The 14,227-nt window shown below is 33.8% G+C and overlaps 1 protein-coding gene across 1 annotated transcript in view; it reads right to left on the reverse strand.

Moving 5' to 3' along the window:
* Window positions 1-1,499: 1,499 nt before the first annotated feature.
* The window catches only part of LOC140674594 (transmembrane protein 114), a 352,543-nt gene continuing 339,815 nt past the window's right edge, over window positions 1,500-14,227 (reverse strand). Inside the window, exon 6 of the mRNA XM_072908242.1 lies at window positions 1,500-2,084. Within this exon, the coding sequence (XP_072764343.1) occupies window positions 1,834-2,084 (251 nt within the window). The 3' untranslated portion in view covers window positions 1,500-1,833. The remainder of the gene's footprint in view (window positions 2,085-14,227) is intronic.

Below are 14,227 nucleotides of genomic sequence, written 5' to 3' on the forward strand. Positions count from 1 at the left end.
AATAGACTTAATTCGCTCTTTGCTCTCTTGAAGGAAGAGAGGGAGGATGGGACTTTGGTTGCGTATGTAATAATTGTTCGCGAAGAAACTGATTTACTAATTCTATGTTAAGATTAGAGGTATCTTTTTTAAAAGTAAGATCTGCTGCCGCCTGACAATGAGCCAACACTCTTCGGGTACGTTGATTCCTACGATTGTGGCGACGCTTTACTATAGCCTTTAGGCGTTTCGGGTGAACGGGCTTGATACTTATTGCCTACGTCGGTGTTTTTTTCGAAAAAGACCTTGGCAGCGGATTTAGTAGCGTCGGTGTGTGAATTTGGCAGCAACCCTGGTTAGCGATGCAATCTCTTGTGTTGGATGACACAATCACTTAAAAGTGTCTGACACTTGGTATTGTCTTAAAAATATAACACTTGCATGTAACCACTTCACAAAGGTCCTACGTTAAATTGGAAACGCACACTTGAGAGGATAAAGTTGCTTTTACCCGAAGTATTAATATCGCAGGAGAGTAAGAGTAATTAGTTCCGCGTCCCGAAGCCGAGATTGAAGAATGATACCGAGTGCGAGAGTTCGAACACTAGTGATGTCGCAGCGCATTACTCTTCGCATTAAATAATGGACTTAGTACCTTCTCTCTATTGGACAATTACACGAATTAGAATTTTAATTAACGCCCCCATATGCTTAGACGGGTGTTTCTTTTGACTTCGAATCTCTAAAAGTTATTCTTTATTGGTTCAAGTTTTATCAAGCAGTTTCTCCGTTTGGCCAATGAGGAGTTTGGTACAGTCAGAGACTCTTATCGCTAGTTACTTTATTATAAACAGCTGCCCCTTTAGGTGATATGTCAGGCGAGCTCTCTTATCAAGTGCTTCTCAATTTTTCGTCAGCGTTTCAAACTTACGATTACATTTCTAAGCAACTGCTTCGAATTACGGTGACCCTGTTTTATTTAAAATTCTTTTAGCGAGTTAAAGAACCGTTCGAGTGTTTATGCTCGATTCAATTTTTAAGATTTCTTTAGTTATCTTATTTAGAGTTAGTCTCGCCAGATGTTTGTTAAAATTTGTTGTCCACGTAACGTAAGGTTCGTGGAGTGTAACTAAAGTGACAGCTCTCACGGTTTGATATTTCACCGCGTTGAGTGTTCCCAGAATTATTATCTCTAAATGTTTATGCACGCCTTTCGAAAAGAAAGAATCGTGAAGTCTACAGGACGTAACATTATCTCATTATTCTGTGCATGAATATTAAGCTAAGAGTACCGAAAACTGAAAGTTTTACAAGATATTTCGTATTTTATGTCAAAATATTGTAACTTTTGAATCTCATAACTCGAAAAGTGTTTAATGAAAAAATACTTCATTATAGCGTTTTAAAAAGTTCTTGAGGTAAGCTACAAGAATGTGCAATGAAAAATGGGAGTTCCATTTAAGAAATTAAAGGACCTTTATGTAATCTTTAAACAATTATTCAAGGTCAAATCAGTGGCATCATCTTATGTCCCTCTCGAAACCATACAATTTTTATTTTAAACATTTTTTCACAACTCTTATAGTTTTTAAGATATTTAGACGTCACAATATAAATGTCTCACCCTGTATATCAATTGCTGTATATGTAAGATTCATTCCAATATTATGAGCAACGTTTTTATTATTATGTGCAGCTATTTTCTTATCAGTAATTAATAGGGTAGGCAAATAAGAAAAGTAATTATAATCATATTCATATTGCTATTAGCATTATTTATACTTCACTCTTAAATTTCATAGTTTTAATGAATAACAATAGAATAAAATTAATGACAATAATAACAAGAAAAATTTAGCGTCCAATTATTGTTGGTTCATCAGCCATAGCTATTTCTTCCGTAGGTGCTTTATCTCTCTTTCTCTTCCTTGAGAAAAGCATGAAGGCGAGGCCAGACATAAGATTGCATAAAAATACGATCCATGCAAGAATAAGAGAATAACCATAATTCATCAATGAACCCTTTGGAAAAGTTTCGAAGACGTGGTTACGTTCGTACTCGATTGAAGAAAGTAGGACTTGTATCACCACCATATTGCAAGCGGCTGGAAAAAGAAAGACACAAAATTAATTAAATTTTTATATATTTACATACATACATATTTACACATACACATGCATGTATACATCTTTACAAAAATATAATTTTTCTAGCAAAGAAAAACAAACAGTTCTTTACAAAAATGACACATATTAAAAATGTATATAAATTAATGACATAAAAAAATACTGAAATTATGAGAGTAATTAAATATGCTTAAAATTTTAATAAAAATAGGTTTCAACCAAATAAGAGTTTTTTAGAAAAATGCCAATAAAAAAGACAGAAATATAAGTTAATGGTATAAAAAATGCTGAAATTACTATAGAGTTCAAATATGTTTAAAATAAAAAATTAATAATTTTCTACTATCACTGTAGTACATCAATTATTATAGTTATTTATTAATAGATAATGAAATATTAAGTTTCTTTTATAATTAATATATGTATTTGTGTGTCTACAAATTACATTATTTGAAAAGCGTGCACATCAAATATGTCGCTATTGAACATTCTACTCATATCTGAATTTTATTTCTGTCATGACTTACTGTCCGCTAACAAAAAAAAATAATCCTTATACATTTATATATTTTTCTCTTAAATCTATTTCTAAAAAAAAATTTATTTTGGTTTAACATTTTTTTTTAATTCCAAGTTTTAAATATGCTTGATCTCTTTAATGATCTCTTTTTGTGATTTTAGCCATTTTTTTCTTCATTTAATTTACATTTCTACTTCTTAATTTTTATTTTCCTAAAAACTTATTACCATTTCTATAAATTGTTATTTTGATTAGAGAGATTTTATTTTTACAAAAATTTTAATATTTAATTCCTCTTATAATTTTATTAATTTATATACGAGTGTTTTCGTAAAGATTGACGCATCTGTCGTAGGGTTAGTAAAAATAATCTCATAAGTTCTTATACAATTTTTTAATGTATTTTTAACAAAATATTTCTTTTTAAAGTTAAAATTTTGGTAAACCTTAAGAAAAGGGAACTCACCTCCTATGACCTTGACCTTGACATATGTTGTCAAGGTCATGACCCTAAGTAACATCCAAAAGGTTTTAACTGTCGGTTGTTGCTTATTAAAAAATTATAAACAAAAATTTTTACGAATTATATAAAATTTTTGGTACCATATACATTTCAGAAAGCGTATTCTTAACGCATCTATTTACATACGTGATATATTGAACGCATTTAATTCATTTACAATCACGTTTACTTATGATAATACCAGTCTTGGTAATATCAGTCAATATCAGTCATAATAATATAAATTTTCTCTTGAAGTGATCGCTTTGGTATGTAAACAGAAATGTTGTGAGTTCCCTGTTTCTGTTATAAAAATAAGTATACATTAATAAAAAAGGCTCTAAATAGAACATTAAAGATAGTAAGGGTAGGATAACAAGACGTAAACGAGAATATCTATAATTAAAATTAAAATTGAGTAATTTAATAAAAATATCAATTGAGCGTACAATAAATTACAAACCAAGAAAGTGCATTAAATCAGAAAAAAACGGTTGTGGCGAAAGTTACAAATACAAATTAAATGTTGAGCATAGCGAATAAAACAAAGGTAAATAGGACATTAGATTAACTGCCCGACGTTTCGGCTTGATTTTTTAAGCCCTCTTCGGCGCTAATAATTAGAGGTGCAACGAGACCAATTATTATGTAATTATTAAAACGCAAATATAGTCAAAGTATGAAATACAGAGTCAATAGTATTCATAATTTGTAAAAAAGAGGATGTTTCTTATTTCATTATTCCGTTCCTTCTTGCTTTAACTGATAATTTTAGAAATATCATTAGGGATACTGGTACAATGATTTCGTTTTTTAGTCTTAACAAACTTAATAGTATCATTAAAGCGCATAAAGATACGATTCTGAAATTTTGCAACACTAACATTATTTATAAGACGGACCGATAGAAAACTGAATACTAGAATCAATGAACACCGACAACGCATCCATAAGAATACTACTAGTAAGTCTGTCATTACCGAACACAGACTTAATTTTAACCACAATTTTGATTGGGACGATATCGTGATTCTGGATAAAAAGTCCCATTATAATAAACGTTTAATTTCCGAAATGTTACACATTAAAAAACAACGTCACAGCCTTAATTTGCAGACCGACACGGCGTGCTTACCTAACATCTATAACAATGTGATAAACAAGCTCCTTGCTTCGTGACATTCACACAAATAAGTATAAATAGCGCTCTTAATTTGTGTTCCATTATTGTATATTGCTGTCTTCTCACAACGCCGAGAGTTCTCGCGAAATGTGGTTCCTATCACAACGACTACCTGTCTTTACTCCGTTATTTAAAATAATGTAAGTTCAGATCTTCTTAATTATTCGACCTTTAATATCCAATTTATTGTCTTTTTATTTTTATTATATTTTATGATATTTAACATCTTTTTAAAGTTTTTTGACACGTATGGTTACTTACTTCTTTTTTATTATCATTCATATAACTGCTTTTAGTATAGTCACTATTATCTATTATTCTTTCAGACTTTTATATGAATTAATTAATGTACAGTGCTTTCCTCCTAACTTACAAACTAGGGTTACGTTCTAAAACATTCCCTGCGAGGAAAATTTTATTCGATAGCCGTTCCGAAACCTATTCGAGTATTTCCGAGTCATTACTCGAGAGTGTTCCAAAACCGAAAGGAAACTATCGTATTTCTTCCATTCGTGTAACATTCTCACCTGCATTTTATGCGAGTGAACGACAAGGAATCGAAGAACTATAAATGGCGGAAAGAAAAGTTAATAGTGCAAGTTATAAATGCAAGTTACAAGGAAATGGATGGTATTCCACTTGTATTTGAGTTTAATATAGAGACCTATATACTTGTAATAAATGCTACGAATTATGAACCTATAAAATTAAGTGAAAATTATATACTTTTATTCGACAAGATACGTAAGTACTATATTTTTATTAATGTAACTTCAATATTGATATAAATTTTACTTGTAATTTAATACTATAATATTATTTAATATTATGTTTTGTTGTGAATTGCGTCTACAGTGAATAAATTCATCAGGGTATCAGATGTAGCTCAAGTTCAGAATGCATATAACCTCAATTCCAACTTGAGCACTTCTATTTCTTCCGTACCCGTACCCATAACACAAGTTGTTCATCCTGCTCATCATATCATTCTTTGTAATGAAAATGAAATACCAGTACATTTCGATGCAAAACATTTATTGTCGAAAAGATTTGTAAGTGTATTGTATTCTGATATATAAACATTTATAAACATTTATAGAATTAGGTGATATGAATGCATTTTAGTATTATTTTTTCACAAATTCTGTTTCTTTCACAGCTGGAAAAGCTTTTAAAATTAAAGATTCAATAAGTGTTCGTAAAATGTACAATCTGCAGCAACCTTTATTAAATATTACAAATCAAATGCAATCTTCCGCTTTAATGGATAAACAATCTTCAACTATTAGTAATATGCAAATAGAACCTGCTATTTTAAGTTTGAATCAACACTTACTTGAAATAGATGAGTTTTCATTGAAAGATGACAACAATTTAAATACAGAATCCACAATAAAAGAAACACCTTCTTCAAAGACGAAATGACGAAAAAATGGAAATATTCCTCGAGGTATAGGAACTTTTTTTCTGTTTTTTATATTTATCACAGAGAGAGAGGGAGAGAAAGGGTGGGAGGGAGGGAGAGCGGGAGAGAGAGGGGGGAAGAGGGGAGAGGGAGAGGGGGGAGAGAGATTGATTGATTGATTGATCTTTATTAGCTTTCTCAGTTATTTGTAGTACATAAAATTACATATTTAAATTACATTATTATATATTGCTTTAACCTACGCTTAAATGATTCAATTTTTTCACTACTCTTTGTTTCAGATGGTAACGCGTTATACATTTTCACTCCTTCGTAGAACATACTCTTTTGCGCACTTCTTGTTCTACGAAGTTGTATTGCAATGTCCCCGGCTTGTCGTGTTTGTCTTTTACTATCATTTCCTACTATTTCTATTCTATTTCTTAATTGATTTGGTAACATATTCTTTAAAATCTTAAAAATAAATATGCACACGTTATAATATAGCCTCTGTCTTACGGACATGAACTGCAACGTTTGCAGCATGTGTTCCACTTTGGTATACCTATCACATTGCAATATAACTCTCATGACTCGATTTTGCGCTATCTGTAATTTAACCAGCTGTGTTTTCCCCATATCTATTAACAACGTTGCGCAGTATTCAAAATGAGGCGCTATAATTGATTTATATACAATGCTGGTATACATTGATATAAATTTACCTATTTTATTTAAAAAACTTGTTTTCTTTCCTATTTTTTTTAACATATAATCACAGTGGTCTTTAAATCGGAGTCTATCATCAATAATTATACCCAAGTATTTAATTGTTTCTACTCGCTCTATCTCAGTTCCATCCAAACATTTCAACGCAATATTTCCTTTCAGTTCTTTCCTTATACTCCTGACTATCATGTATTTTGTTTTTCCTGCGTTCATTTTCAATTTATTTACATTCATCCATTTTTCTACTATTCTAAATGCCATATTCATTTTATTCTCTAATTCTGCACTGCTTACTCCATTTACATAGATAGATAGATAGATAAATGCCTTTATTGATTCCCCTTGGGGATTTCAATCTCTTACATTTCTTACATATTCTCCTCAACCTACCTTATATCTAACGATAAATATTTCTCCGCTCTCCTCTCTCACTCTCTCTCATCCTCTCTCTCATTCTCTCCCTCTCTCTCTGTCTCTCTCCCTCTTCCCCTTCTCCACCCTCTCTCCGTGCCTCACTTCATTATTAACTCTATACCACAATTTTCTCCCTCTTTACGTCCTTCAAACCTTTAACCTCTCTCTTTCCCCTCATTTCCACTTCCCCACTAAATCTCTCTCTCTCGTGTCTCATTCTCTCTTTCTTACCCCGATTTCTCTCTCAGACTCACTTCTTTTCTCTCTCTTCCTCTCTCTTCATTCCTCTCACTACTTCTCATTTATACCTCATTTCCTTTATCTTATCACTAAAGCACACATTTCTCCACTCTCCTCTCTCACCCTCTCTCATCTTCTCTCTCACTCTTTCTCTCCTTCTCTCTTTAATTGTTCCTATATATAATAATTACAAACTGTACACCCTTCTAAAACCTTCCCCCCTCTTTGCCTCAATCTCTTCTCCCGCGACCCTGATCATTTTGTGACCTTTACATACTGGTTCCCCTTTTCTCCCTCCGACCCATCCTCTCTGCCCTTTCTCCCCTCCCTCTCTTCTGCTACTCTTGCTCCCCCTTTCCTCTCCATTCTCACTTCTTCTCCTTCTCTCCCTCCGCTCTCTCCGTTTCTCCTCTCCCACGATCATTCTTCCTCTCTCTTCTAGTTTCCCTCTCCTCTCTTTCCTCCCGGTTGGGCTGTCCTCCTCTTCTTTGCCCTTCCTCTATTCGTCCTCTTCTTCTCTCCTTTTTACCTCTCATTTATCTCTCCTCTCCATCCTCTTCTTCCTATCTCCTCTCCTCCTCTAACCATCTCCACCTCTTCTCATCCACTCTCAGTTCCCTGCTTGTTGCTAACACCTTCCTGCCTCTCGCTCTTTCTCCTCTTGCCGCCTCCCCTATCTTCAATCTCATTCTCCTCTCCTCCAGTGTCAGATCCTCATCCACTCTTACTCCCCACTTCCCTCTAATCTCTCCTTCTCTTTCTAGCACCTCTTCCCCGTCCTCTTTCGTCTCCATTTCCGTTAGCACCGTCCATGTCCCGTTCTCCCTTCTTCTTTCTTCTCTCCATTTCATCCTCAACTTCCTGTCTAATTCCCTCCTAATGATCTCTTCCACCATATATCTCCTCTCTTCCTGATCAGCCCCCTCTATTCCTCTCCATATCACATTTCTCTCTCTCTTCCTTCTTTTCTCTTCTTCCTCTCTCTCCGCTCTCTCTCTTCTTTCCTTCTTTCTGCATTCTTTCTTCCTTCTGCTCTTCCTCCCCTTCCTTCTCTTCTACCCACTTTTTCTCTTCATCCTCTTCTACCATCTTCCACCATGCCTCATTCTCTCTGTCCTCTTCTCTTCTTCTCTTCTGTTCTCGCCGTTCTCGCCTCTCTCTCTCTCTATTTCCTCTTCCCATCTTCTCCTTATCTCATTCTCCCTTAGCCCCCTTTCTTCTCTCTTCTTTCCTTTTTTCTCTTTCTCTTGTCCTACCTCCGCATCTTTCTCCTTTTCTTCCTCTTCCATCTTTTCTCTCCTTTCACTTCCCGCTTTTCTTTCCCCACTCTCCCTCTTCACTTCTGATCTTCCTCTCCGTTGCCTCTTCTATTTCATTCACTTCCTGATCCCTTATTTCCTCCCCCCTCTCCTCATTCCTTTTCTTCCTCTCGTTCATCTGCCCTTCTTCTTTACTCTCTTCCATACCCTCTTTCTCCCATTTTTCTTGCCCCTTCTCTCTTCCTTTCTCTTCCCCTTGCCGTTTCACTCCTCTCACCTGTTCTTTCCTGTTATCTTCTTCCTCTCGTTTTCCCCTCGCTTTGCCACTTTCTCTCGTCCCTCTCTCCTCTCCTTTCTCTCCTCTTCTCTTTTCCCTCTGCCACTCCTCTCTCTCCTTCTTCTCCTTCTCTCGCCTTTTCTCTCCTCTCACACTCCATCTTTTCTTCCCTGCTCTCCCTCCTCATCTTTATCTCTCCATAAATCTTCCTTATTATCGTTAAAACTTCTGATATGCACTAATAATCCCCCTCAGCTCCTCCATCTTTCCCTGTTTCTTTTTTCTCATTTCCTCTCTCTCTCTTCTTTTCTCCTACCACTCTCTTTCCTCCACTTTACCCATGCACTCCACTGTTTCCTAATCCTTGTCCTGTGTCACTTCCCTCTATCCACGCACTCCACTGACTCTTTATTTATAGTTCCAACTTTCCTCTAACCTCTCAAATACACGTGTTCAGACCACTCGCTCATCCTTATCATAATCGATATCCCTGTTCACCGTCTTCCTCGATATCGATATATCATACCCCTTTTCCACAACGCTTTCCAATTACCTCCTGCCGTCATCTGCCGTCTCTGTCGTTTAACGTTATATCTCTGTCTCCTTTCTCTCTACCACACCTCTCTTTCTTTCCGCTCTCTCTTACCGACTCATGACCGCCATCCTCTCCCCGCTCCTCTGCTTCCCCGTTTCCACTCATTGTCCTCTTGTCTCAATTCCTTCTTCTTGTCTATTTTCTCTTTCCTTTTCCGTCACTCCTCTTCTAATTCTTCTCCAACTACGTTCCTCGCTACCTCACTAAACCTCCCTCTTCTTCTTTTACTCCCTCGTTCTTCTCTCTTTTCCATTCTCACTCCTTCGTCTCCCAAATCCTCCACGTTATCCTTCTCCGTCCTCACGTTCCAAGTTTTCATCCTTATATTTCTCTTCTCTGCCTGCTCCTCTTTTCCACTCCACTTTCTCTCGCATCATTACCCCTCTGCTTTTACTTCTGCCTTTATATTTCACTTATCACTCATCCCATCTCTCTAAAAACTCACAAAAACTCCGGACTCAAAAACTCGCCCAACCTTTCCATCCGCCATCTTTATTCCCCCCCCCCTCCTCCATTTACATATATTAATGTATCATCTGCAAACATTTTTATACCACATTTTTCTGGGCAGACTTTAATTATATCATTTATATATACAATAAATAATAAAGGCCCTAAACTGACCCTTGTGGCACGCCATATTCTGTGTCAATTAGTTTTGACCATTTATTATTGAAACGGACCTGTTGTGTTCTATTATTTAAATATGATTTTAACCATTTTAGTACCATTCCTCTAATTCCATATTGATATAATTTCTTTATTAATCTTTCTCTATCTATTGTTTCGAATGCTCGTTTAAGATCCACAAAAATTACCCCTACCATTTTTCCCTCACTAACTATCAATTTCCATTCGTCGATAACAGTTTAAATCGCCGTTTCACACGAATACTATCTTCTAAAGCCCGATTGATGTTCCGTCATAATATCATTAGATTCAAGGTACATTTCAATTTGTTTTTTTACTATTAATTCTAATACTTGTTCGGAATTTGGTAACATATTAATAGGCCTATATTCACTTGCTTTTTTAGCTTTTTCTATTTTTGGTATCGGTATTATTGTCGAAGTTTTTTAACTCTCTGGAAAACAACCTTCTCTCAAAGAATTATTTATCAGATCGACAAACTCTTCTTTTATTACGCAAAATGTTACTTTAAGTATGTCACTAGTTATTCACTCTTCCGTACCTCTTTTTTTTGGCAGTCCCATAATAAGTTCCTCTAAATCTTCTATTTTAATCATTTCAAACTTTTCTATAATATTGTAATTGTTTTCAATAACATAAATAGTTCTCTTACTACCCGGACTTCCACTCGTACCTGCACTTGTAAATTTTTCACTATTTATAGATTTTACAATATTATTAATACTTTGTATATAATACATATTAAATTTATCAGCTATATTGCACTCATTTATGTCTCCTAATATTTCAAAATCTACATCTTCTATTTCTCTTCCATTCATTGGCTCATCTCTAATTATTTCTTTTAAAGTTTTCTACATTTTTGTCGGGTCATTCTTATTACAATCTATCATATTTTCATAATATTCTTTTTTGTTTCTTCTAATTAATTTGACTACTGCATTTCTTTCACTTTTAAATTGCATCCAATTTTGCTGCGTATTATTGAACAAAGCGTTATTGTATGCTGCATCCCTTCTATCAGATACTCTCATATCATCTGAAAACCACTTTTTACCTTCCTATACTTTTGGTATTCTAAATTTTTCCCTAGGTGCTGTACTATCCAATGCATCTACCATATTCTTGACAAATTTCTTCGCTCTCTTACTAACTTCTAAACCTTGATATTGCTCTATTCTGTCTTCTATTAATCTATTAAACTCATCTACATTAAATTCGCTGTAGTTCCTACCGCTAAATTCTCTATATTTACTTATGGTTTTACTCGCGCTTAATATAACTCTTAACCACGCATGATCTGTTATTTTAGGTTCATGCATTACTTGTATTTGAACCTTATTATTAGCAAAACAAATCTATAATTGTTTGACTGTCCTTTGTAACTCTTGTTGGTTTATTAACATACTGTTTCATACTTAAACTTGCCATTACCGTTTGCAACTTTTTAGTATAAAACGAATCAATTATGAAATCTATATTAAAGTCTCCCATTACCATGCAGTCTCCTTTTATTACTAATTTCTCTACTATATCCTCAAGAAACCTCACAAAATCACCGTGCGATGCACTCGAATGATATAATACCATTACCACACCTTTATACAATTTCTCTTTTATCTCTATTGCAACACATCAACAGTTCGACACTATTTTTTTTATCAATACTATTTCATATTTAATATCGTCTCTTACATATATAATTGCTCCTCCTGTATTTCTATTTTCTGCGTCACATCTAATTATAGAATAACCTGGCACGTTCACTTCACTATCTTCAATTTTATCCGTCAGCCTAGACTCTGACAGTGCTATGATTGCTGGATTTACTTTCTTCATAATCTGATGTTGTATCTCATCCTTATATGCCTAAATTTGTCAGTCTATGCTGTTCCATAGAAGATCTTAAATATGTTTTGATGAATTTTAATTTACTAAAACTCCGTTTGCATGAACCAATAGTAACAGGTAGCGTTAAAAATATTCTTAAAGCTATTTCGACATTTGGACAAGTCTCCATTAATGAAAATTGATGAAATGCCTGAAGTAAATCTAAAGAACTTGTAGATTCAGAGTCAGCAAAAAGTGCATGCGTTTGAAATTTTAAAGTTTCTAATTCACTTAAAAATTCTGCTCGATTTATGTCATTTTCGTAATTAAGTGCTAAATCTGCCGCTTGTTTTTTTAGATTTTCAATGGTAATGTTTTTTAAACTTAAAATAGATAAAAAATTGAAATTTGCAGCAATATTATTAAGTTTTTCAAATCTTCATTGAAAATGAGTTATTAAAGTGTCTATTACTTGGAAAATTTTAATTTTAAAATTTTCTTTAGGTGTCATATCATAAGATGTATCCTGCTTTTTGCTCGTCTTCTTTTCTCTACAGAATCACTCTTTATCCTTATTTTTTCACTAATTTTTAGCGCTTCATGAAAGATATTCTCGAAATTTTCATCTCTGAAATTTTGAATCTGTTTGGTCAATCCTTGTATCATTTTTACACCGTTGTCTACAATCATATTTTTTAATTGTAAACTTCGATTTACTCTATCAATAACTGTCAAAATTCATGCCCATACGTTCAATGTACACACAAATTTAAAATCAATGCTTTTTAAGAGAAGTTTAACTGTTGCAATTGTTTCTGCATTTAAGAACCAGAAGCCAAAACATTTAAAGCAGTACAACTTGTGGAAGTTGAATGTACAAAGCATTTACTGCTTTTGCTTTGGACGACCATCTAGTATCAGCGTGACATTTCAAAGATATATTGATATTTTTCATTAAAACTTCCCATCGTATTGTCGATCGAGAAAAAAATGTAAATAATTTTTGGACAATGCCAAAAAACATGACCGTATCTGATGTAACACTAGCAGCATTTACGTCAGCTAGATTTAAACTATGTGCTGCACATGGTACAAATCGAGCATATATGTTGATTTGTTGAATTTTAGCTTGAACGCCATTGTATTTTCCACTCATATTAGTTCCATTATCATAACCCTGTCCTCGAACATTTGCAATGTTTAACTCGTCTGATTTCAACTTTTGTAAAATTTCATTGACTAATCCGTCATCTGTTTTTTTCGTGAGAGTGAATAAAGTCTATAAAACGTTATTCTACCTTTGACGTTGACCTTTCCGTTAAAAACTTTCACATATCCTCAAATTTGGGACATTTGTCCTTGATGTGATACATCTGGGGTACAATCAAATAGAATAGAAAAGCATTTAGCGATTTTTACTTCAATAATTTGTGTTTTAACAGTCCCCATTATTTCAATTAATTCGTTCTGGATTAATGGAGAGAAATAAAAAACTTCCTTTTTTATGACTATCGATATGCGCCTTTACTTTGGATTATATTTTACTATCATATTAACAACACTTAAAAATATTCCTGAACCTGGTTCACCTATTTTTTCATTAGATCCTCTTAAAGCCAAATTATTTTCTGCACAAAACATAATAATATCAATGTGAACTCTTAGCGTATGTCACCATTTTTCCTTTTTTTGATCTATCACTATTTGAAGGGAGGCATCAATTGCAGATTTAGATCGTAAATTCTTTTCCATTGTTTTCCATTTAATATAGTTTTTACGGTGGAGGGCTGAGTTCTCATGATCAGGAATTCTAGGACTTAAATGTCGCCAGTCGTTAAAACCTCGCGCTGGATTAGTAAGTAATGATACTTGAGGATTTAACGGTTGTGATGAATTGAAAAGAATACAAGGAAAACAAAATAATGCCTGTTTCTTTTTTACTATAAATTAACCATGTACGTTCTATAAACTGACCATTGGTTAGTTTTTTTCTAAACCATTCTTTACTAAATTTTCTGTTATTAGTTTCTGAAAGAGAAAAGTTTGATTTTTTTTCCTTGATCAGGACTTTGTTCTATAAAAAAACTGCGAATGACATCACTCAGGGGGAACGATGACTGGATCATTTTTATCAAGAAAAACAGACGTATTATTTGGTTGTAAATAATAATCGTTTTCAAGACTTTGGTCTTGTAAAATAAAATCGTCTAAATCTGAATCAGTTAAAGATGCGATCTCGTTCGTTTGGTCATGATGTAGCTTCTGGTTCTTATTTGAACATATTTCATGTACTACATCAACATCCATGTGAGAATTATTTGGACAATTCTCGGGTATATTCAGATCGGCTTTTCTCCAGTTAATCAAAACTTTTGACATTTTTTTATCCTCATTTTCTCTATCTCGCTTTTTCTTCCGGAATTCAGCCCCAAATGGACGTTTAAGAGACATTATAAAATAATTATGTAATCTAATATTATTCAATATATCAAATAATATTAGAGAATTACGTAAAA

Source organism: Anoplolepis gracilipes, chromosome 16 (assembly GCF_047496725.1).
Source record: "Anoplolepis gracilipes chromosome 16, ASM4749672v1, whole genome shotgun sequence".
Lineage (NCBI taxonomy): Eukaryota > Metazoa > Arthropoda > Insecta > Hymenoptera > Formicidae > Anoplolepis > Anoplolepis gracilipes.